We start from the raw sequence: 26,428 nt of genomic DNA on the forward strand, positions 1-26,428 counted from the left end.
GCCCAAAGGTCTCCCAGTAAGGTGTAAACCTCCTGTCAGGAAGCCTGCACTATTTTACAACGGTCTAAAAATAATGATAAATAAATAACAGAAACTAGCTAACATGTTAGATATGCAGCTTTGACTTGCAGCAGCTAATTCGTGCTACGCATGCGTATTGGGTGCTCGTTAAACAACCTAAATAAAGCCAGTTTTGAGGAATATCTGCATCTCACATGCACACAGCTATCCGTAGTTTGAACATATATTTCTGCGTAGATCACGTCCATTGAAGTCATGATCGGAGTACAGTAATACCAAAGAGTATAGAAGCAATTTGAGTATTGTTAATGTGGGACGCGAATGCGGAAGTAGAAAGAGAGTACCCTCTTGCCTCTCCAGCAGTGTTTTCCTCTGTGTAGGTGTGGCAATCATACACTGCAACTGCTAAAAACTCTGCCTATAATGATGCAAATCCAAATTATTTTGACAGTGAGTGTGTGTTTGCATTTTTTTCGTACTGATTCCACTCATGTTACACATAAGTACATTTTGTAATATAGCAAAATGGGCGCATTTCATCCTTTCATTGGTGCAATTAACACTCAATCCAGTAGATGGCGCAATGTCTCCACAGTAAGAATCAAAGACAACTGAGACATTGATGTTGGAATTTCAGTGGGTCTTTTTTTTGGGAAATAAAATAGTTGCTGTAAAACAATATATCAACCCAAAATCATACCACTAAAAGGACAGTGCCAGCACATTTTATTATCGTGTTGAACATAGAGGTAATCCAATATTTGCTGTCAAACAGTATGATAGTTCTTTAAAACAACAACAATGAAGATGAAAATAGGATTTGTTTGCATTCAAATGCCAATTCAACTTTGAACAACCATATCTTGTTGTAATATGTAGGCATATGTTAACACATCATAAAGTGCAGTCACAAATCACCACAATCAATACATAATCTTATGAAAAATGACTCAATAAGGCTGCATGGATGATGATGAGACAAATTTAGACCTGCGCTGTTAAAGAGACAATCGCATCAGGTGATGACTGCCCACTTAAGCTTCAGTGTTATCACTTCAGATCCAGGGGTTTCCCTCCCAGGGTACCAAGGGCTTTCCATCCTCCACGCAGGATAGAAAACCAGTTCCCACGCATTGTGGAGATCCGCTGTGCTTCCAGCAACAGACTACTCCTCCAGGCAAAAAATAAAAACACGGGTTTTGGTGACAGGCACCATGCGCAATGACTGACTCCGTGGTCGTATCCAGGCGCTGCACAGAAATTTAGTCCGCATCATTCCCTGACAGCTCCCTGAGAGAAGGAGAGGAGAAAGAAAAGCAGGGCTGGATTCACAGGTAGGATATATGATCTCCTTCGAAGGATTTTTAAACATTGCATCCACAACCTAACATCACTGGTTATTGCGTTTGTCCAGTGACTCGGTGCGTTAAAATGTCTCATTTACAAGTTGAATGAATGCAGCATTTCATTCACAAGAGAGAGGGATGGATATTATGTCTTATGAGAGAACACATTTTATTGCCTGTATTTATTATTTTGATGGAGCACCATTGTCTTTATGAGCCTATAACTTACTGAGTCATTTGAAGGAAAAATTCATATTTGTGTGCAGTGCAACTCATGGAAACATGGAGCTGCTACTAATTAACCTATGTGATGTACAACATATGTAAATTACAATACTGATTCCTTTGTTTTAGGAAAGACAAGTCTTACTGAAAACATTGCTCTGCAGCAGAATGTCATTCATGCAGATGTGCGCTGATTACCTTCTTATTTCAAATTGTTGCATTGATTTACTACAGCATGCTTTGGTGTTGTGATTATGTACACAGTTTATTCATGAATGGCCGATGAATATAACTCTTGGTGTAGCTCGATAGGCTTTGCTAAATCCCCCTTAAGATTAATTAAAACTGTTGGCTGGCTGCACTCCTGCAACACGGGTGCTTCCTTGTTGTAGATCTGTCATAAGAAAACAGACCTGGTAAGTCATCTGAGAGATTGTGTGGTTGCGGTCCCTGGGCGTTGCTGCAGGATTTTTAGGAGTGTACACTGAGGCTTGATGTGCCTGCAGACTAGGAAAAAAACATCAGTGACCTATCCAAATGCTGATGTGGGCAGGGCAGCTGTGAACTCCAGCTGTGCCACAAGGCAGGTGGTTCGGTCACCCTACTAGTTGTGATGTTATCTCATCCTGCACCCGTGGGTTATTACGCGTAGTCAGAGCGGTGAGTGTTGTAAAAAGACTTGATGGACCAAACATGTTCATTGCTTCTGGTGTTAATATGGAAGGAGAACAGAAACTGGGAATCCGCCTCTCAGTTCCACCATCTCCAACTCCTCCTACAGACCTGAAGCATGGGGATTAAATGGGGGAGGGGAGGAAAGACTGAATGAACGGTCTGAGAGATATCTGCAGCTGCCTCCTCTCACATGAGCAACCCTAGTAGTGATTGGACGACACCCTTCTGCTGGTACCTCTCTATTTCTCTGTCTCTCTGCGAGCACACTGTTCTGTCCAGAGTAAGACTGGAATTAGGCAAGAGATGAAAGGGGAAAATTGTGTCTCAGGCACATAACACAAGAGAAAACTGGAGATGGAGAACACTAGGAAACATGGGTGTTGAGGGAAAAGGTGAAAAAAAAAAGATGGAGGAATTAAGTAAGTGCTCTGCACGCTAACTGCATAATTTAAAGCTGAAGCATGCAAGACGACTGTACCCATAATCCCATGTCTTCAGCTTGTCTTCCTCTCTAACCATGCTGTCTTTTCAACCATGACTGTTAAGAAGATGCATCATTTCAGACAAACCATGCTTATTGACACAGGAGATGATCCACTGACACTATTATTTGCAACCCGTTCTTCTTTGAAATTTGGCACAGGTATATTCTACTATTAACACATAGACTGGTGGATACACACACACACACATACACATACACACACACACACACACACACACACACACACACACACACACACACACACACAGCTTTTAATCATTCTGATTCTCTTCTTCTGATCTTGCTGTTACCATGGCCACAGTTGGTAAAGGTGCATGACTCTATGTTCCTCTGTGCTCCACACAATCCATATAAGGAGCTTTGGACCCAAATCACATGTTATACTCTAAATATGTGTTCGTGTCTGTGCGCTGCTTTTGAACATATTTTTTTACATTTCTTCTGTGAGAGAAATCATTTGAGGCCGAGCTTCAGAAGGGAGTGGCTTCGTCTTCAAATTCTCATCAGAGCGGTGGATGAGAATCGATTCCACATCCTCTGTGAAACTATGTTGATTAGATCTGCCTAAACAGTGTGGCATATTGGAAAAGACAGTCGTAATTAATGTGGCCTTTAAGCAAAGTTTCTCCAAGAGAGAACCGGCTGTGATCGAATCTATAAACACCAGCCTATCTATGAGCAACATTTCTGTCCACTATCATTTATAATCTCCGAGAGAACCACCTCTGTACGTAGCTGCAGTGATGCTCTCGCCCTGGAGTCTAAATAAACAAACTTTGCATTTCAAGTTAGCTTCCCAACAGGGGTTTTTTGTCTCAAAATAGCTTATTGTCAGTGTTGCAGTGTTTCCATGGTCTCGTTTGCCAACAGAGCTCCGCTAAAAGCACCCAGGGGCATTGTACCTGCTAGTTTGCTGGTGGGACAAGAGGGAGGGTCAGATATCCAGCTGCTGAACCGTGCCAGATCTTCAAAGCAGAGCAACAAAGAGCCAGAATCATGGCCGTCACACTGAGGGATTGATAGGAGATCTGACGTATATGCTAAGAAGCGTATCTCAACAGACCACCAGCTGCAGGTCACTTTCAGTTAGTAGGAAACAGACGCATAGTGTACAACAAATATTTAGTGCCCCTGTCAGGTCGCACTTGTTTCCCTGAGATAAGATGGGAGGAAATTGAAGTAGCATGACTGGCCAGTTCATCAGCAGCCAGTTCTCAAAGTCTCCACCTCTTACCTCTGGGGCATACTGGGATGAATCATCCAAGCAAATTTGAGCCTGACTGCAGGCTCTTGCTGGAGTGCAGTTAATTGAGTGCTCCATGTCCGATAGCCGTACACTTCCCTCGTTCTAAAATAAGGCCTGGATAAAAGAAGTCTCTGAAAATGTGGGTCAGCAGACATTTTTCTGCTAAATTTAAGGATGATTGCTGTAAAGACCTATTGGATATGGACTGCTAATTCAGTGTGTTTATTTAAGAATGAAAAACACAGCCCCCACCCCGTTGAGGTCTGTTGGATAGAGCCAACACTGATAGCAGGAGGACAGCATGGGAGCTTGTTGGTTACTGGATGGTCTTTCCTGTTTGTTCTCCAGCGATGCGGGACCCGGAGCCGTGCCTGCCAAGACCGTGTATTTGAAATGGTGCAACACTCTCACATTTGAGGGGTGAAGAGCCCTCACAGGTTGTTCCACAGATGGTCCCTGTCAACACCACTGTCTGACTAAAAACATGGGTCATTTGTCAACGCCACAAACCGAAAAGACCAACTAACATCCTCATTGTTTCCCAAAATAGAGGTAAATTATTTCTGAAGCTCTGTGATCTTTTTTTCTCCTGAATCGGCAGTTTCTGTACATGATGTCTGATATAGGTCCGAGTACAGAAAGCGTGCACTAATGCCTTAAAGAGGGGACATGCATAGAGGGAAAAGCAATGGTGGGTGGGAGTTGTAAATAATTAAGAAATACTGAGTGATGTTTTCCTCCTGCAGCGGAGGGCTTCTTGGCGCAGTGCTTTACAATCCTGCCCAGGTCCAGGCTTCAGTATGTTGCTCTGTTGTCAACTCACAGTCCCTTTCTGGGGGAAGGATGGAGTTGTGCCATGCAAACTGGGAGTGGGTGGCTACTTTGTGTTGATTCGGTCCCTCCTTCCTTGTCTCCCCCACTCGTCCTGCAAAGCCTGGTGTGTGAGCGTTAGACGGCAGCAGCTGAATACTGAGAGGAGTTAGTTTATAAGACCAAATGATCTGGAAAACAATCTGTCAATCCATTCAGTAGAAAGTCGATCACCACTCATAACCCTTTAGGTCGGGTGTTTTCCAATCACCCACTATATTACTTGTGTTTATGGTCCAGTCGGCTGTGTGGGGGAATCGGTTATAAGATTGGATTTTTTCTTTTTTACTGTGTATTAAAATGCTCTGCACAGACCTTGAATTTCTTTTTGACATTAGAGCCACCAGCCCACATGTGTCACCGCACAATGTTAGAGATCAGCTGGTTGTCCTCTTGTGTAGCCTCCGTGTGAGGGAAGGTATTGTCAACTAGTTCATGTTTTACACAAAGTTTTAGTGAAGGTCTGTCGATGACTCATAACATAGATCATTAACGGGCTTTACTTCTACACTCTTTTTCCATGAGTAGATTTCTTTTTACATTTTGGGGCCATCTCTTTTGGCTCAATCATACAAGCCACGTGCTTATAATTATTAATAATATGTCGCTTTCTAGGTTGATATAGTAGCGTTATTGCAAATTATGTTGATTTTGATTTAATATTCTGCTAAATTCTGCTCTAAGATTTTGATATGGGCAAATTTGACTTCTGGTTGGCTTCCATATACGGCTGTATTTATAGATGAGAGTGAAGAGATTTAAAAGAGAATTTTTAGTTTGACTTTTTACAGTCTTCCCTGCTCAGGCGTGATTTACCAGATCACCACCGGACTTGAGAGGCCGGCCAAGATCCTCCTGTCGAAGGATCTCAGGCTGTGTTCTGCTTCATAATACATAAAACAATCTCAGTTACCGCCAAGCCCAGATGGTAGAAGAAGAAAAACTAGGATGAAATGAAATATGTTCTTTTCCTTCTCTTCTTTAACTCTTTGTGTAGTTGTTGCAGTTTTAACATTTAAGATGAAAATGTATCTGTATCTCACCGTTTTTAAATTCTTGACAGATAATAAAAAGAGAAGAAGATTTACTATCACATTACATTCATGCCAAACGTCCATTCTTCACAATAATCATTGAAAGATGAATCCTTTTAGCGTTTCTTGGTGTAACTACGTTTCACAACGTGATGCATTATGAATATAAAATCCCACAAGGCAGCACAAGCCCAGTAATGGCTAAGCTTAAAAATATTACAGCTGAGCTAGTTTCTCGCAGCAATGAGAGAAATGGTGTATTGTGAGGTTGCAGGGTTATTGGGTCTTTAATAGGAAAGAAAAGCACAGTGTGTTACAGCTGATGAAACATTAATGGCCACAGCGACCTGCAAAGAATGTGTATGGCTTCACCAGGATTATTACATCATTGGTAGCTGACATGAATACGAACCCTGATATCTACTCAGCATCAGCACCTTGGAGAATGTTTTGGAGGAAAGTGCTGTTATAAGCTTGCAGGGACTCTTGCATGTGTCAAGGGTTGTTGGTGGATGATTGTGTGGTGGCTACAGCAGGGCTTTAGGGCGACATCCATTATGCGTAAGTAAGTTTTAGCCCGAGGCATGGAAATGCGAATGGAGGTCTGATGAAAGATAAATTAAAGTGAAACCAATTGTGGGACTTTGCATTGATCTCCGATTCTCATTAACCCATTTTAAGAAATGTCCTTCTTGGAGGATGGCGAGGGAATTGTTGCCCTGGAATTCAAGTGCAGTACCGGGGCGTGTTTCTGTGTCATTATTCTCAACACATTGACAAATATGACACCAAGCGGAGTGTAAAACAATATGTTATTAGTAAGAACAGGTGGAGTCAGCAAGTTGTTGTTGCGTATACTTCAAATGCTGAATACATTATACAATAATTGCCTTTATGGCAATATTTTAATATTACAACTTTACCTTTACGCATTGCTTTATGCTGATCTCAGTACAAAGGAGATGACTCTGTTCCCTCTACCCCCATCCCCCCCTGAAGCTCTCAGTGCTGTATCCATAATGATCCATGTTGGATCAATCCATCAACGTCCCGCTGCCTCATTGTCACTCTCTCTGCTTTCTTCAGCCCTTGTTTCCACAAGCAAGTACCATCGGCCATAACAGGGTGCTCTTATTCCAGTCTACTCCTTTGTCCATATGTTCTGCAGTAATGAGTTATATACCTGCCGTTGAAAGTCACATAATAACATTAAGAGTCAAAATGTTTAGGGTGTGCTATGAGAGTTGTGCATGCATACTGCACATCCCTGAAGATGAACAGATCTGTATTGACTATCCTCTCAGGCCCTGAGGAGGAGACACACGTTTCTATGTTGGTCCTCTCCACCCCCGTGTGAAACTCTACTCAGGAGAGCTCCTGCTGGGTGGATGACTTACGATGATCGGACAGATGACTCGCTCGATGCTCTTACTCCGGTCTTTCCTGTTGTCATCTCACACATACTGTGCATGCCCGATGTGTTTGTAGACACTATTGTGTGGTTGCTTACGCAGTTCGTGGCACCACTTTGCAGACTGCCCTGTCACGGAGGCTTCATGACATTAAGGACCCAAAACCCCACAGGAAGAATCCACCACCTGACTAAGTCATCTTATATGGGAGGAAAGGATGACTGTTGCACCAAGTCAGTCGCAGATGACGCAGATTAGTTGCTTTCATAACCTCGAGAACATTAAGGATGAGGATTGTGGCCCAGACAGTCCATTATAATTGGCTTCGGATACATTTTTGAATACGTCTGAGATGTTAACTCTCTCTGACAGTACAGTAGGTAAGCTGTACTTTTCTATGTCTGAAGCATCAAAGCCTATACTGACAGCTCTTTATAGGAAAAGTAGGATCCTTAGATCCTAGACTATTTCCCGCATGCTAATTGGACTGTCACCTTGGTACGGAGTCCACTTTTGTGATGCAGTAACATTCATCCCCAGCGCCAGAGAGCTCTGACTTGTCTGAGTCAGTGATTACCCAGCCCGAACCTGACTCCCCCCTCCCATCTGTCTCTCTCAATCCACCTCTCCAGGACAATCATGTTAGACAAAAATGGGATTATTCATTTTGGCAAGTGAAGGAGGGCCAGGCTTCACAGCCTCCGTGTATATGATATATCCTGTACAGTCAGAGTGATGTCTGAGAAGTGGAGAAGGAGAAATGCTCCCTGAAGACTGTGTTGCCACTGTTGGCCGGATGCATCAGGGAAAAAGTCCACACCCAGAGTGTCTATTGATAGCACGGCCAATTTGTTGTTTTTCTGTGATTCCCGCTGGCAGTGCAGCAACAGATTAGACCTCAAAAGGTATATGTAGCCTGACGTTACGCAGCATAATACAAGCAGCTGAATGAGGGAGACAGTGGCGCACCCCTCCCTTCTTGCTCCCTCGTTCACTTTCTCCAAGCTTCTATAGTGCTGGATTTTACTGCTGTAAAAAGCTGAGGACAAGTAAAATGTATTGATTTTCCTTTTAGCCTAATCATTATTCATTCCTTACTATATCTCTCTAATACAATATCTGAGCTCTCCTTGCACTGCACCATCACAATTATGGACATGTGAGATTCTAGAGAGGCTTGTAGAAACCCCTAGTCTTCTCTGACTGCTGGTACTTCCCTCAGGACAAACACTGCTGTATCCTCCGGCCTATGGCTGCTGCAGCATCACTCCATGTATTGTCTGGCAGAGGCTTGAAGCAGCTGTAAGTCAGTTGCACAGGGGCACCTACAAATACACACACACACACACACACACCCTGAGCAGACTTACCCACAGGCACTCGCCTCAGTGATTTCTGTTGACATTTTTGTATCATCTTTACTATGTCATTCTGTGATTAAATTACATTGCTGCTGTATCATATGAATAAGGGCTTTGTGAGCAATTCCAACAGTTGACAGCTCACACCCACCCCACCCGTCATCATTAGCACTGGGCTGTGTTTTCAGCCTGCATCATGTACACGAGCCGCTGCAGAGCTTATCTCCTGTCATCATGTACTTCAAATACTCTGATGAAACAGCCAAACTACAAACAATCCACTCCCTATTTCACCACATGGAGTGACAATAAATTCCCTACAGATCTTGTAAACCGAGTCCCATCAGCGTCCCAGGAGAAAGAAAATAAGTCGTTGAGAACTGTAAATACGCAGTCATTACTTGGGATAAAAATCTGCGCTTCAACCAATACACCGTGAACAATCAGAAACACCGAAGCCAAAGACTCTTAGTCATCCTTGTCGGTACAAACTCACCTCCTCCTCCTCCTGAATCGTGGCATAATTGAGCCCCTCCTGCTATATGGAACCATCTGTTTATTTGATATGTGTGGAGTCACAAACTGGAAGAAATGACACTACCCACTTCAGCTTTATTTCCCTCTGGTCGCTAATGTACAGGAGGGCTTGCTTTGTCATAAGCTTTGTTCTGTTTGCAAGACGAAGCAACTCTACCCCTGTCAGAACAGCTGTCAGCATAGTTTAAGCTTATATTTAACAGATCCGTTGTGTTTGTGTTATGTCTTTGCAATATTTTCCTCGGTCCATTTACTGCTTGAATATGTCTGTGGATAGAATTTGATAAAGCAGGCTTGGCAGGAGGAAGTTGTACTGATTAGGCTGAAAGCTGGCACCAAAACTGTGCTTATATTGCCATCGGTGGCTGATATTTTGTTGCTTTTTTAGACCTGTAAATTCATAGGAAGCAAGTGGATGAAGGGGAAACAAGGGATTATTACTTTACTGGAAACTATAATTAAATGATTTATTATCTTGTTAGACATAAGCCCCAGCACGGGGTCATGCGTTCAGTTTGCGAGCGTGTGAATCTGCCGCTCTGTCTGCAGCTAATCTCGAATACTACGCCATCAATCAACCTAATATTTTTAGTGCACATTTATGACTGTATGCTCTTGACCCCTCGTGGTTTCGGTAATTCACGTCTTTTGGAAAACCTATTTAATTAACTGGTAGCATCATTGACTGCTGACTTCTTCCTCCTCTTAACCTGCAAGTGATCAACAACTGCTTCAGTATTACCTAGTGTTTTGCAGGCCACATTCTGGACTTTCACGTGGCTCAAACACTGATATCCATAAGAAAATGTGCTCTCTTTTTAAACTAGTGCATCTTCAGATTAATTATATACCCAATATGTTAATAATCCACTAAAGTAAGCCACGCCACAAGATGACTAAATCCCTGTTTTTGTTATTCACGCCGACATGTTGACTGTCAGGGAGCCAGGAGGAACAATTGAGTGCAAGTCCCCACTTCTTTGTTTGGCAGAGGAGAGGGAGACAAACCTGGCAGAGATCTGAACTTCACTGAGTGCACTTTTCTAATTATATATTTGTTTGGCTTATCATGGTCTCCACTGTGAGGTCATCATCGTCTACCTTTTCATTAAGCCCAGCAATTAAAGGAAGTGTATCTGGTGACTTGCCAATTTTAGGTCAGCACTGTTGGGGCTCACAAATTTGTACGCAATATCCTTTTTGATGAGGGAGCAGCCCGTGGTCGCAGTTAGGTCAGTGCTGCATAAGCATGAGATAAGGACAGAGGGTAGCTAAAAGTGTGGACTCAACACACATAGCTTGGAAGGAAGTCAAACTTTAAATAAAGTATTAATTTCTCCCAAATTAGGAGCTCTTAAAACAGAGTTGGCAGCGTTTCATGACATTAAGTTTGGACTATTTTATGCTGAATTCAACTCTCTTTGTTTTGTCCACCTGCAGCCTGTGATATTGCAGCATGACGGACACAGTGATGAGCAGCAGCTCCGATCGCTGGCAGTCCAACGACAGGCAGAGGACCATGCACGCTAGGTAAGCATGATCGTCAGAACATTATGGTATTGTTTATTTTCCCTATGAGGCTACTAACCGTTTTTCTCCTTTGTTTCACCTGCGTCCCTCTGATGTTTGATCTGTGACACAGTGATAAAGAGCAGTAAGTAGACAAATTCCACCTCTCTTATCTGCATCGTGTATATCTGCTGTTCTGAAAGCGGTGTAATGTGATGATGCTGCTCGTATGCAAATGTATGATTAGTAAAATCATAGAAGCAGTGTAACCTCAACTGAATGTGTTTGGCTGACAGGGGCAACTGGACCATGCAGCAAGGCCCTGGTCCTGGTCCAGACCTGACAGATGAAGAGAAAGAGATCATAAACAATGTCATCGCCCGTGCTGAGAAAATGGAGGCCATGGAGCAGGAGAGAATTGGGTGAGAGATCGTAAAACATGCAGCAATCACTTGTTGAGACTGATGCCATGCATACATTTGGACCTGAGGTGATTAACGGTGACATTTCAAGTATACATTTTACCCTGTGCTGCTGCAGGCGCTTAATAAACCGCCTGGACGACATGAAGAAGACTGTGTGTGGGGATGGACAGTCCCGCTGTTTGCTGTGTGGGGAACAGCTGGGTTCACCTGGGGTCAGCTCAGTGGTGTGTGAGGACTGCAAAAAGGTAGGTAGTGAGTCAGCCTATTATTATTAAACTCTCCTGCTGCACTGCACAAACACACACGCCAGGGCATGGTCTATGTGCTGTGTATTTGTAATAACATTGTAAACGGCGAGCAGCTGGAAATCTTTATTTTCTCCTGCTGTGTAGAACATGTGTACCAAGTGTGGTACACAGTGTAGCAGTCGGCCACGCGCTGTCTGGCTATGCAAGATCTGCAGAGAACAGCGAGAGGTGAGTGCTTTACGGCACTTAACAAATAAAGTATTGTTATTGTCTATGGGAAAGCCTACTGTTTATTTTCTGTTTTCTCAGGTGTGGAAGCGTTCTGGTGCCTGGTTCTTCAAAGGTTTCCCTAAGCATTTCCTGCCGTCGCCCATGCCATTATCTAAAGTAGGAGAGCCTGGTGCCCCAGAGGTGGCAGAGCCCAAGGCGACACCAGCCTCTAAGTCCAGGCAGGAAGTAACCAAACCCCAACCACCAGGTATATTTGCCCAATTCAGCTTTATTCGGCTTTATTCGATTGTTGTCACGAACAGTTGGTTTACATTATGCCTCCTTTAGGTCAGAGTAGAGTCAGGCTCCTGCCTCTACAGCAAGCAAGTTCAGGTTTGGAAAGGTTTTTCAATATCTAGAAGTCTTTAAAAAGGAATCTGCCAAACTATCTGAGCTGCATGTCAAGTCAAGTCAAGTCAAGTCAAGTCAAGTCAAATCAAGTCAAGTCAAGTCAAACCTTATTTGTAGAGCACATTTAAAACCACAGTTGACCAAAGTTCTGAACAGGCACACAATACAAATCAATACCAAGCAAACAACAGAAGAACACAACAAACAAAATAACAGTAAAACAATTGCAGCACAACTAAATATGCAGTCCAGCTGTCAGTAGCTATTTAAGCTATCTGTGTCTCATTTAATATTTGGGAGGACCCATCTTGCTGTTAAGTTTGTATTCTACTCATAAAGCTAGCAAGCTAGGCTAACTAGCTTGCTAGCTTTAAGGGTAAGCTAGTTAGCCTAGTTTGCTAATATTAGCCCTGCTTTTTGTTGTTATTTCAACACAGTGCTGAGTCATTGGCAGCTTCTACACATCAGCTGTCTGCTACCTCTGCAGAAACATAATGATATTTAAAAATCAACTTGTGATTTTAAAAGAGAAGTATGAAAACTCAAAAAAGGCTACGTGTAGGCCTATACATATACTGTATACTTAGCCACATTTCTTCTTTTTTTTTAATTCAGTGTGACTTTAAACAGTCTCATTAGATCAGCATCTGCATATTTCTTGCAACCACGCCTCTCATTGCTCTTTTCAAACCTTTTATCTGCTTCCCAAATTTGGCAGTACCGCCCACTGTTGCGAGGAGGGGGTTGAAGAGCTCAATTAAGCTGTCGGAAGGTGCATGCTGTGTCATGGGATGTGCCTCCAGGTGGTGCTGCCGTGATGGGTCACATTGTATCTTTCACACTTTCAGCTTGATTACCTGAGTAATGTGATTTTCCTATTAAAGAGAGGGGTAGCAGACTACAGTGTATAGCTGCTGCATGTACAGTAGTTGGCTTCCACAGCTTGTTGTAGTGTATGTAGGTCAATGCCTTTGCAACGAAAAAGCTGCAACATCAAAAGTATCCAGAGAGACCAGAGTATTACAGATTCTACTGCAGTAAGAGCCTGAAGTAGTGTGATTATGCATGTCTCCCCTATGTATAGTGTGTGTCTGTGTGTTTGCTGTATTATGCTATTCATGCTTATTTTTAGGACCAGAGTCACAGGGCCGTGCTGGTTACCCACCTGTGGCCCCTAAACCATCAGTTGGCCGCGTGGCCACGGGCGGGGCTGGGCCTGAAGAGGCGGGGCAGGGCAGCCCAATGGTGATGAAGAAGGCAGTGCCCGTCCAGAGCTCCAGACCTCAGCCTGCTGCATCAGCCACCATGGCCCAGCAGGGTGAGAGACACAATCCTTTGCTGATGAACCTTATAAAGAGTCCCAAGCATCAACCAAATATTGCATTCCTAGGGATGTTATTTTGTGCACTCTCAGATGATTGAATGTGGTTGTAGGTCCAGCGGCGGGAGATGGAGGGGCTTACTCCTCTGGTGCGGTTCCTCCGGAGCAGAGAGCGCCTCCTGCGGCGAGAGAGGACAAGAGGCAGCCCGCTGCCTACAGCACTCCTCCGGCCCGACAGCAACCTCCCCCAGCTGAGGAGGAGGAAGAGGCCAACGATTATGACTCTGATGAAGCCAGTGAGTACACCATCTGCTCGTAGAGTAAGGTGGCCGATGTGTCTAGTTTATTTCCACCTTATGTACAGTTAGACATGAGTACCAGCACCAGATGGGTTTTTTATTTATTTAAATAAAGCAAAACATACAGTCATTCAGCATACAGTACTGGGCATTGATGACAATTTGGCAGCATCCCTGTTCTCCTTCGGTATTGTGAGTCATACCAGTGCTGATGCTTAATTTCTGCCTTTTAGCCTGCTGGTAATACTTCATATCTATAAATTGCCTAATACTCGTAGCAAACAGGAAGTATCATTATGGCAGCGTCTATTGAGCTGTTTAGAAAATGACAAATGATGAGCACCATATGTTATGATAATCAATAACAGAGGAAGATATGAATCACTAAGTCAATAGTGATACATAAGCTTTGTGATTCTACAGTCTTTTCTTTATATATCCCCTTATCCCATTTTAATGATTTATGTTCTGCGCCTGCAGCGTCTGACGGCCTTCATTCTCTCTTTGGGGGATTGGGTGTTAATTTATTTTATTGAGGTCCGGGAATATGGAACTGTGCAAATAATTTAAGATACAACAGGGCTAACAGGATATGGATTCCCCTTGTGTTTGATCCAATCCCCTCCGTTGGGAGTGAAAATGGCAGAAATAGCAATGGTTTAATGTGCCTGTTCTCTACAGAGATGTGAGGGTGAGAAAAATTAGACCCTGTGGTGTTGACTGGTTTCAATAACTCAGCTGGCTTCAACTTGATCTAAATGTTTTTACTACCAAGGTAGCAACTACTCTTCCTTGGGTCCACACAAATAAGCATTACATTATAATGTAAAAACAAATATATAATTAACGTCTAAGGCAAAAAAGGGAACAAAAAGCAAACACAGAGACTTATGTGCTAATAACAACAATGACAACAAGAACCCACAATGTCCTGGTGGTTTCAGCTTAATAAAGGTAACATACTACGTGTTCAATATAATTTGATGGTTAAATGACTGTTGGCTATTTTGAATATAACAGAGGTTCATAATCTAAAGGTATATCCGATCATTAGATAAAAGTGGATGAGCTAGAGTTTAGTTTTGTGTCTTTGTGTCCTTTGAGCAACAAGTTGGAGGTAAATCTCAGTCCAGAAAAGTTATGTAAGAAAAATTAACAAATGACATTTGATCATTTTGTCCCCAAGCACGATGAAACTCCTCCAAAGAAAATCTGCGTGGGAAGCATTTCAGTCTTTTTTTTTTCTTACCCTGAACTTTATTTTCTGGATGTGTTCCTTTAAGACTTGAGTGCTTATTTGATTTATTGTATATTATATTCTCCTGCTTTGTAATGAGAATGTTCTGCTGGGAAAGTTTCATGAGTGAGGGTCAAGACTTATTGTCTATACTTTCTGTCCATTCTGGGCTATAACTTGTTCTCTCTTCTTCTCAAGTTGAGTGTTGTTTGATTACTAGAGAATATTTCCTCGTATTTAATTAATGCAATGACTGGTCTGGGTCTCTTTCAGCCACCCTGGGCTCTCTGGAGTTCACTCTGCTCTACGAACAGGAAAGCAACAGCCTGCACTGTAGCATCCTCAAGGCAAAGGTATCACCATGCCCCTCTTTCTCTCACACAAAAGAACCATTACAATCAAGAGGCTCCTCAATGGCACTTTACCTTAATTGCTCTCTGCTCTTCTTGATGATGTGATGAATATGGCACTCCACTTCTCCTCAGGGACTGAAGCCCATGGACTCAAATGGACTTGCTGATCCTTATGTCAAACTTCATCTGCTGCCCGGGGCTAGTAAGGTAAAAGACACACCTTTCCTACCTCAAGCTTTACTTCCTTCAAAAGATGTATTCGCTTGATATCCTGCTAAGCAAAAAGGGAAGGGTGATGATTTTAAAACCCCCGTGGTTTGATGACAGGTCTTTCTGCTAGCTCAAGCCTGACACCTTGTGGCCATGGGGATGATATCGAGACAGGGATATTGAGACAGTGTAAATGAAAAAGTAAAAGTAGTAGTGGAGGTACATTGTTAGCGTTGTGTAATTATACTGTGCTGTAAGGGTGAATGAGGCAGGGCTGAGGTGCAAGCACCATGTAGATTCTTCCTGTGATAAAACAACACAAACCACAGTTGAGTGAGATTGTATGTGTGGTAGCATGCCTGGAGATATTTCCATTTCCTTGTCCTGATATAACCTGCATCTAACAGTCTAACAAGCTGCGCACAAAGACCTTGAGAAACACCCGCAACCCTGCGTGGAATGAGAATCTCACCTACCACGGCCTGACTGATGAAGACATGCAGCGCAAGACCCTCAGGTGGATACCTCAGACCGTCAAACTTAATGTGCCCTCCTGTTGACTATTTTAAAGGTGTAACAGGTCTGTTTGATTTAAGACACACTTTTGATTTACACAGGCTGTCTGTCTGTGATGAAGACAAGTTTGGGCATAATGAGTTTATTGGGGAAACCCGAGTGGCGCTGAAGAAACTGAAGATGAGCCAGAAGAAAAACTTCAACGTGTGTCTGGAGAGAGTTATCCCGGTGAGTGAAACTCAATTGAATTCAGACAATGCTTTGTTCTCCTTGACTAAATCTCATATTGACCCGCTGTAATCTCCTTCCCCTCTCACAGGCAAAGAGAACTGCAGCAGCCGGGGGAGCCAGAGGCATCGCTCTCTACGAAGATGAGGCAATGCTTTTTATTTCCAAGCATGTTTGAACATGACAGATTCCTTCCGAGGTTCTTGCAAATCTTATCATGAATCCCACTGAACTATTTCCCCCCCCCCCCCCCCCCACCTTTGCTCTCTTAGCCAGGGAAAGAAGGCGGAGAGGTGGAGGAGCGCGGCCGGATTCTGATCTCCCTCATGTACAGCACCCAGCAGAACCGTCTCCTCGTGGGCGTTGTGCGCTGTGTTCACCTGGCTGCCATGGATGCTAATGGATACTCTGACCCATATGTCAAAATGTAGGTTGAGTTGACATTTTGATTGTAAATGTGTGACTCTATTAATGGCATCAATTAAATCCTATTTAATTACAGATGTCTGAAACCTGACATGGGGAAGAAGGCCAAGTGCAAAACACAAATCAAGAAGAGGACTTTAAACCCAGAGTTTAATGAGGTTTGTAAGAGAGTTCAAGGTGAAGGACTGCATTTAATAAAGATGTGCATAGCCTCAAATTAATATCAAGTCATTGTGTTTATATTCTTTGCAACTCCAGTGTGACAAACGTTTGTCAGCAGCTCTAGAACATGACGAGTTAATGTCTTACATTTCAGGAATTTGGCTACGAAATCAAACACAGTGAACTGGCCAAGAAGAGTTTAGATATCTCTGTGTGGGATTATGATATTGGGAAGTCCAACGACTACATCGGTAAATATTTGAGAAGTGTCATTGCTTTGATGAAATGAAAAGCTCAATTGTCAGCTGCTCAGCACCGCCGGCCTTTTCACACCTGACTTCCTTCCTGACAGGTGGGTGTCAGCTCGGTATCACTGCCAAGGGAGAGAGGCTGAAGCACTGGTACGAGTGTCTGAAGAACAAGGACAAGAGGATTGAGCGCTGGCACACCTTGTATAACGGAAATCACGTCACTAGTGATTAACTACTTGCCCCCGACACATACAGCATGAGCTAAAACCTCCCTACTTGGTTTGCGTTCATCTCCTAATGCACCCCCCCCCCCCCCCCCCCCCCCCATTTTATTGTGTTATCTATTCTTTCACTACCTGACCATCACACAGGCTCACTCACCTCCCTCCCCCTGATGTAGTATACTCTTCTTTCCTGTCCTCTTATTAACAATTTCTCTGCCTGTGCTGATACTTAATCTTCCTCTGGGACACATCATGGCTTAAATGAATTAGATTTGTCACTAGTGTAACCAGCTGGATAAGGACCATCCTGCCTGTCAGCGATGTTGTGTAGTGCGCTGAACTTGATAAGAAAAATGAATTGCACTGGCACAGAACTAGAAAAAGCAATATGTTATGGCAACTGAGGTCAAAGACCTTCGTTAAAAGTCGTAAAAGCCTTGATTGAGCTCGCAGATTCATTCGACTGTCAGGGTTATTATTTTTTGATTTCTCGTAGGATTACATCATGCTGTAGTGCAACACTTTGAACTGTATAAGCATGCCAAGCCACAGACATAAGAAAAACATGCAGCCTCACCTTCAAATATTTCAACTGTGCCCACTGTCCTGAACATAATGTATATTTCCATAAAGAAAATGTTTACATACTGATACATCGCTCAGGTTAGGATAGACATCTGATACACAGATGATTCATAAGTCAGTGGACCATGAGCGAGATGATTCTTTCATCGATTTCTGTTCATTTGTGACTTCAAATTATAGCACAGCTAGTTAAACATTAGGAGTTTTATGTATGGTTATTCAAGCGGTGAATTATGATTTGTGGGAAGTATTAACTGTGTGATTAGAAAACAATATTTTATTATTTTTCTGTTTATTTCTTAGTTATGGTGAGTTGAATTGGCAGGAACAAGGATTTTCCTCCTGCTCCCTCTTCTGAAGCTCGGGGTTCGCTCTGACGCCTCAGAGGTTTTCTACTGTAGCGTTCACACCGAATGCACACGGTCAGGTCTCCCTAACGAATTTGGTGGAACAGATTATGTCATAAGTATGTGCAGCTTTACCTGCATGCACTGTCACTCGGGCGTGCCTGGGGCAGTCTGCTTTTACCCCAACGCACAAAGCAGGACCCTTTTCCCCTCTGCCACACCCCAATCATTCCAGGCTTTAGTGTGTTTGTTCACTAATCACAGCAAACCAAGGAAAGCACACCTTACAAAGTGGAATGACCTCAATTTATACTGCTGTTTGCAAGTTATTCCAATGTCAAAAATAAAGATGAAGAAAATCCTATGCATGAAATGTCTTGTGGTTCAAGATATATATACTTTGTAAGAAATTAATGCTAATGTAATTCCATAAATGTTTACACTTTGTCCCCATAACATTCCTGATAATACTTTATATACAAGAGGCCATATTCTGCATGACTATGGTGACTATGGTGTAATCTGAATAAACTGGTCTGATAGCATCCACAGGATAGGCTGATAATCAACTGAGCACATCAACAAAAGACTTCATTCAACTCTATCCGTAGCAGATATTGAGATGAATCTCATTCTTTGAATGACACTTTCTGTACATACACATTTAAAATCTCTCCAGTGTCTTGTTTTCTCTGCACAGCCACTCTACCCACCAGTAGCATCATACACTGTCCTATGTCGTGCTACTTCTGCTACAGTGATCAGATGATGATGATCAACCTAAAAAATAATCAACAGTGTTTATTTTTATTTTTAAAACAGGCTACTCTCTGAGGTAAACCCATAGCTGTCTTCTACTCGATTCTGCCAGTTCAGTGGAATGTTTCTTGGTTTATCTCTGTATTTGTACATAGATAGTGCATGCACTGGAAAATATGTATGTTTGCAAATAACTTTGCATGTAAAGATTTTGCAGAGAGTTTACACAAATCAATAAATGAATGAAAACTGACAATCCTCCAGTGTGTAAGTACTAAAGGAGTAAAGGTGTGACAATAAGTGAAGACCATCTCAGGGAGCTGCATACATTATAATGAGCTTCACTAGCACTGGTAGTTAGACAGTCGTTTCCTCAGGTTACAGGTTGATAAAATGCACAAAATCAGACACGTGTCACTGTGACAAGTGTGGGCAATTATTAGTTTGTTCAAACTTTCAAGACTTTCTAATTTTGAAAAATCTGGAAAATGAAATGCTATATAGAAATGAGAAAATTAACCATAAGCCGATATGAGTGCAACCCCACGTGAACGCACAAACCGGCAAAAGTGAGGCGTGTCATATTTCTGCCGAGCCTCCACAAAGGCAGACCAATTCTCTCCTCATATATAAACGTCTTTAAACCGGCTGCTGCAGAAATACACTGAGGTTACAATTCCCGTGGAATAATTCGTCCATTCAGACACTAATTTAACCTTCAATTTACTGAATTTATTATCGCCCATTTTACATTGAGATGCAAATCAAATGCCTACTACAAGTAGTCTTGGCACTATCATTGCACATTCATTCCAAAGCACAAGGTGTGATCGGAGGTCACTCCTGTCTCAGGTCGAGGACTGCAGATGGCGGACAGACGCGCGTAACGTTTCTACGAGAGGACGCAAGCGGTGTGCGCTCCTTGTACCTCAGCCTGTGGTCCGAGGACACACGACTGGTAACATGCGAAGTCAATGCCAATCCACTCGTCACGGAAACATATCGCACCCGTTGCTACAGAAGTGGCACCCAGGGTCAAGAAATCACCCCGAGGTTTAATATCAGTATGCTGTTGGCTCCGGATGCTCCCTGCGCGCTCGCCTCCTCCATTGTGCCAAAGTATACAAGGCGCACAAGAAGAGAAGTGACAGTGGAGAAAGTTAGGAGGAAACGCGCCTGGATATTCCCAGGGACGCTGTGGTGCGGCACTGGAAGCAAAGCGGCTGGATACGAACAGTTAGGTGAGGATGGGGGATTCAGATTTTATGAATATACTTTCCCCCCCTTATATAGGTCATTCATCAGCACTTCCCACTGTAGGCTACAGTGTAGGCCTAGAATAGATTATTACTGCAGGAGATACAATTATTATAAAGTATTAATTTTCCTTTACATGCATCATACAGCAACTAACTTCAGTACTGAATTTCACATAATATTAGACAAATATCATTGGCGTTAAATATAACTCCATAAACAGTGACTCATTTGCATAGATATCATATAAAATGTTATAAGTAATTAATGTTTTTGGGACATTATTAAGTGGCCTGAAGTGTACAGTTGCACAACATTCAAGATACATTTAAATGAAGTTATATTTACATCAGAAAATGAATTAGAAAGTCTAATGTCATATCAAGAAGATGCTCCTCTGTAGGTTCTTTAAATGAAAGATCATGGTTTTACAACTCGTACATTTTTCAACTGTCTTTGAAGCTTTTTGATTTTAAATGAATGTTAAGGGATCCCTGCTTGAGGACTTGCTTCCATGCAAATTGTCCTTTGATATGTGATTGAATTCAAATCTTGTTCTCCTGCACAGGGATGTTTGAGAGTGCAGATAGATGCTGCCGTGAGCACGACCACTGTCTGCATGTCATCCTGTCTTTCACGGTGAATTATGGGGTCTTCAACTCCAACTTGTTCACCGTCTCACACTGCGACTGTGACCGAAGGTGAGTCTCAGAATGTAAACCGCGGGCATCTAATAGGCAGTTCAGGATTCCAGGTATTCACCGCCTGCAGGGAAACTCCTGCAACCAGGAATTCCCAACCCCACTGACCTGTCCCCATAATGACCTGGCAAGCATGGTCAAGTCATGATAGACCTGCATGAAGGCTGAATTTAAAAGTGTCGTGGAAGTTTATAAGTGTGTTTTATACCTTACACTTCATACTAATGAAAGTGTGCTCCTCTCTGAAACGCTAGTATCATGTCATTTTGTCAATATGTCAATAAATGTAAACAGATTTTAGTTGAAGAACTGGGGGCCATGTGATACTGCAGTTCATCCAGGAGTAATAAATATATCGCTGCATTTATAATATTTTGATGTCAAGAGTTAACATGTTGCTAGCTACATTTGTGTTTGCTGGGCATACCATTCTTTCTTTTCTTAAGCCTGCAGAAGTATCTGTTTTATTCTCTCTTTACACCGAGTGCTGACAGGTGCGTGTGTGATATCTTTGCCCTTTAACTCTTGGTGTTCCTCTGTAAGAAACTGACACTCATTCTAAGATTTGACCTCCCAGCTTAAAGCTGTTATGAACTGTGTAGTCTACTATAAATGTGTAGACAAAATAAGGCAGCAATCAAGGATGTTTAACCTCCATGTGCGTGTTCATTTTGACTGGCCTGGTTTGACCTTGGCTTCTTCTTTGTCCACCTCTCACCAGGTTTCGACAGTGCCTCCTCGGTGTGAATGATACCATTTCCAGCATGGTGGGCTACAGCTTCTTCAACATCCTGCGGGTTCCCTGCTTTAAGATCAAACAGAAGAGGCAATGCACTGAGATGTACTGGTGGGGAACGTAAGAGACTCACTGACATTGTCGCTCGAAGCTTTGACTTGCATATTGTTAGACAACAGCAAGTGCACACCGTAAACCAAGAAATGGGTTCAGTGGAAAGTGCAGGTGATTAAATGAGAAGCTGGAGCGACAGATTGCTTGTAAAAACATGCCTGACACTCTTTCAAACCACACAAAATGATAAAAGGCATTGCCAAACCTCGGCTCTGTTTCCACAACGTTATCTATCAGGTTACTAACAAATTGTCTTACAAACAAAAACAAGATAAATGGTTAACCTTGCATTCTAGCATTAATGGCATTGCATTGGCAAACTTTGCTATAATAACTATAATTTCAAGATTTGTGTGTGTGTGACTGATTCTTGAATTTGTGTTACTGTCATTATCTTCCTTGAAATTATTATCATTATCATTATCCCAAATAGCAATTCAAAGTTTACCTCTTTGTAATTCAATAAATATGCAAGGAATGTGGTCCGTAAATATACATATAACGTTTTTCATGGCTTGGTGTAACATGCATGTTTACTCTCCATAGGTGCAAAGGAGCCAAAAAGGCTCCCTATGCCGTCTTCAAAAGCCCTCTCCCTTACACCTCTGATGTGACAAGCAAACACAGTGACAAGGCTGACAGCAACATGTTAACAGGTAGCGAGGGGCAGCATGTGACCGAAAGCTTCGTGATCAACCCACTCAGAAAGTCACCCAAAGGTAAACACAAATGTAGCGCCAGAGGAGACACTTTGTACCTCAGAAGGACAAAGGGAAAAGGATGTAAAAGACACATGAAACTGTATACAGCAGAAGCCTCTCAAATGCCCCCAATGTCAAGGGCGCACACCACTACTCCTTCAACGAAAATGGGTCTTTTAAATGCTTCTAAGAGTAGCGCATTGACGCTAAATAAAAAAGGAGTTGGCCAAAAGAAGAGCTCCAGAAAGTCGGCTTACCCCAAACTGAGAAGCCAAGTTCCCCTACAGGTGATCACAAGCTCGTATCCACCATTGACATCTACAATCCAAAGCACCCCATCTTCAACACAGAAGCCAACGGTTCAGCTACACCTACCAATGTCCACCACAACGGTAACCAACACCGCCATAAGTGGCAAAAAAGTTCCAAAACAAAGCCACTGTTGTGGATTCAGGGTGCCTCTGAGAGGTGACACTTTCCAGCCTCATTGTAAAGGTTGTCTAGAACAAAAAACGATATCTCACAAGACAACTGTAACACCCTCAACAACTACATATGGATTACCATTAAAAGTGACCACAGATAGGACTCTGAGGCTGAAAAAGACGACAGAACGACCCGGACAAGACTCTTCGAAAAGACTCTGGAGTACAACTACTTCTACAACGGCAGTCACAACTAAACTGAAGATAGCGGCCTCCGTTCATAAGGATGGCAAGCCACAAAAGCAGATGGATTCCCCTCTACTACAGAAGCATACAAGCCAGGAGCCCATGGGTAGCACCAGATCACAAAACAGAAATGCAGAGAGAAGCCTGAAGCTAAATATTGCTTTCCATAATGTGACAGGTGAGTGTGTGTGCAGCTGCTGAACCCATGACATCTTCTGGGGCCTTTGCAGTATAAGAGGCCTCTCTTCAGTACAATTACACTATTACACCGTTAAAACTGTATATTTGATATTATTTAAAGGTGAGCAATGCTGCCACTATAAAGAGGTAATGATAAGAGCTTGTATCCTGAAAGAGCCCAGTGGGATTATTGTATGTAAAAAGGTGGCAGAGGGCATTATTCTTTCCAGCTACCACGCTATCGAGGTACGCCCCCTAGAGGTGGGACTGGATGCTGATTTTCACCACAGATAAAAGCTTGTAGAGCATGACAGCATCAGTAGGCGATTTAGTTCCTTAGTTATCTAAAGAAATGTGGGTAGACTTCGATAATTTGTGAGGTAACCCTGCGTTTGTGTTTCGCTCATGCAGACAATCAGCTCCCGTGTGGAAGCCTCAAACATCTGGATGAATGTAAATACAAAATCCGTCCTTTGAAGAAGAAGTATGATCTGCAGAACAACGAGTCAAAGACCGCTTACCACTGCGACTGCACCAGCCGGTAACATAACAGCATTTTTTGCATTTCTCTCAGTTTTCGTCCCCATATGGAAGTCACTCAGACAAAACAAAAGTCAGATTTTAATCATTCAAATATCTGCCTGGGAGTAGTGTGTCAGAACATTAAAAGAAAAAGGCAACTTCAACACTTGGGACTTGCTTCGTGTTTTCTTATGTGTTTTGGCGACAATTCCAATAGTTCAGCTTATTATTCTCCCCCCTGGAAACAGCTTTACAGCAGAGTTCACTGAGGCCAAAGAAAAACAGCTTTTGAACCAGACTAAACTAAAAGCTCTTATCCCAATAATCCATGAAGTTTTGCATTCCTGAACTACTTCAAGGTTTCACTTGCGGATTGTAGTGAGAACATGTACAAGGTATAAATAAAGGTTTTTTTTTTCCTTTTTGTTGAAAGAACATTGTTAAGGCTCTTATTGGTGGCGCCATTGAAAGTAAAGCTGTTTCCAGCAGTGTCCACAGTCAATACAATGATAGAGGGAGAACAGTGTAATAATAAACTGTAGATATGTTTGACGAAACAAGTTTAACAAGCGTGACTACACAACACTAAAATCAGTAGACGACTTGTCATGGTGTTACTAATGACGTTGTTAATTAAGTAAGTAAGTGACAGTGAATGCTTAATAAACCTTTTTCACAGGAGATACTTTTTGACACGTCACAGCAGGAAAAGCACAGGTGTAATTAATAACATTAACGACGGCAGCATTGCATTTAGATTTGACCGTTTGAGAGCACTTTGCATTGTGCACGACAGCTCAATGGCTTACTGGAGCTCTTAAATGAACAGAGTCATCCTCAAAGTAATTAGTGACAGCTGCGAATCTGGTGCCACAGTATGACAAATCAAAATGAAAAGGTACAGTACAAGGAAAACAGACTTCCTCCTCTATTAATGTTATTAATTACACCTGTGTTTTTCCTTTTATAATTCGTGTCTGCTGTTAAAAGGCGTATCATCTTTAGAATGATAGCAGCTCACAAGTCTATGTTTTAGTGTTATGTGTACATTTGATTATGCATTGTGTCTCCCACTACTGAATTCAACACTCTCACTTAGGCTACAGTCGCACATATATGGTAAGACTATTATTGCTCATTGTTATGAGGAATAATGAAGGCCGGCCCCCACAGGCATCTTTCTCTCTCTTTGTCTGTTTCTCCCTCTGAGTCACTCATAAATGCATATTGCATACATCACACTCTATTGTTTTAGTTCCTGCTTTATTGTTCACTTTATTTCTGTATGTGAGGTTGTAAATGTCCTCTGTTTGTCTTTCTGTGCAATTTTCAGCCTGGCTGTTCAGATTGAAAGCTTCAAGCAACCCAGTATTGTCCCCACGCTACTGATGGATTTCGTCTCTCAATACTGCTTTAAACTGCCAAAGGAGAAAAAATGCCACCGCAGAAAAAGGTTTTAAGCTCTGAAAAGCTTATTCATGTCAATGTTAGACAACGTTTGGTTACAGTGGTGCAAGTATCCTGTCTAATACTGAGTTTGCTTGTATCACAGATTATCAGGTTGGGTTCTGTTTCTGACGTTTTTGATATGATTCTGTCCCAGCTGTTCTGGAGGCTTCACTACAGCCTCTGACCTACTTCAAGCACTTGAGATGATGGAGGAAAAAGACGCTGCTGAGGTGCGAAATTCAGGCAATGATAGAAGAAGAGGGATTCCTGCTCGTCTTTATAAGCGATGCCTAAGGCTGGAAAGAGAAGCTGATGTTATGGTGCAGCTCACAGGATTTTAGACTCATCTTATATTTGCAGCAACAATGAATTTGTTAAGCGATATGTATTTAATGTTTCTGTCTGATGGTGTAAAATGACAGTGTGTTGGAAAACATTAAAGGACTCAAAACCTTGAATATTGTAATATATTTGTAAGTATGCGATGGATGTACATTTTATGTATTTATAAAGCACTGTAATAAAAAAAACTGCAAGCCATCAGATTGTGCATTGAACATGTAATAAAATCCTTTATATTTTGTTACTGTTTGAATTTAGTAATTGATTTAAAAATATGTTTCAAGGACATTTGTACAAATGATCACAGGGTAGCATCTTATTATCTCCACTTCATCTTGATTAAGTAAGAAAAAATAACTAGATCTCCTGCACACTGCTTTGCAAAACAACCGACAACCTGCCAGTAATCGTAACCCTAAATGATAAAAGCCCAACAACAACTTCTCGCTTTACTTGACCACTATAGGAATTATTCACAAAGGTTTTCCTGTGTGACTATACATACCTCTGATTTTCTAATATATTATAGGAATAATATGTGTTGCAATGTTTATAAAACATCCCAAAAACTTCTTGCGAAGACTGCAACCTCATTTGCAATTTCATTTCATGAACTCCAGTTCTTACAATGTGTTGCATCAGTGTTTTGGGGCAGGCATTCTTGGGGATGAGACATTGGCTACATCAGTTGTTTGAAATCATTTCAAAGATACATTCATACATAGACTATCGTCAGATATTTACCTCCCCAAAAAGTGTCCCCAGGGTCAGGTTTCAGGCTTCATTGTTTGTGCAATAGGCT

The 26,428-nt window shown here is 42.2% G+C and overlaps 2 protein-coding genes across 3 annotated transcripts; both read left to right on the plus strand.

Moving 5' to 3' along the window:
* Positions 1-1,038: 1,038 nt before the first annotated feature.
* LOC115013927 (rabphilin-3A-like) lies at positions 1,039-19,197 on the plus strand. Its single transcript, XM_029440494.1, has 18 exons — positions 1,039-1,355; positions 10,673-10,762; positions 10,875-10,886; positions 11,038-11,163; positions 11,282-11,411; positions 11,559-11,642; positions 11,724-11,892; positions 13,168-13,353; positions 13,470-13,652; positions 15,166-15,245; positions 15,378-15,452; positions 15,863-15,972; positions 16,073-16,199; positions 16,291-16,347; positions 16,472-16,626; positions 16,702-16,783; positions 16,942-17,038; positions 17,140-19,197. The coding sequence occupies exons 2-18, from the start codon at positions 10,689-10,691 to the stop codon at positions 17,268-17,270; spliced, it is 1,878 nt and encodes a 625-aa protein (XP_029296354.1). The 5' UTR covers positions 1,039-1,355; positions 10,673-10,688; the 3' UTR covers positions 17,271-19,197.
* Positions 19,198-19,624: 427 nt separating this feature from the next.
* LOC115013926 (group 3 secretory phospholipase A2-like) lies at positions 19,625-25,837 on the plus strand. 2 transcript variants are annotated; one of them, XM_029440492.1, is made up of 7 exons: positions 19,625-20,194; positions 20,779-20,911; positions 21,633-21,767; positions 22,308-23,311; positions 23,725-23,854; positions 25,169-25,288; positions 25,439-25,837. In XM_029440492.1, the coding sequence occupies exons 1-7, from the start codon at positions 19,711-19,713 to the stop codon at positions 25,623-25,625; spliced, it is 2,193 nt and encodes a 730-aa protein (XP_029296352.1). In that variant the 5' UTR covers positions 19,625-19,710; the 3' UTR covers positions 25,626-25,837. The 2 variants fall into 2 exon arrangements, with proteins under 2 accessions (XP_029296352.1, XP_029296353.1); XM_029440493.1 differs by having other exon boundaries at positions 21,633-21,758.
* Positions 25,838-26,428: the final 591 nt, after the last annotated feature.

This window comes from Cottoperca gobio, chromosome 9, assembly GCF_900634415.1.
Source record: "Cottoperca gobio chromosome 9, fCotGob3.1, whole genome shotgun sequence".
NCBI lineage: Eukaryota > Metazoa > Chordata > Actinopteri > Perciformes > Bovichtidae > Cottoperca > Cottoperca gobio.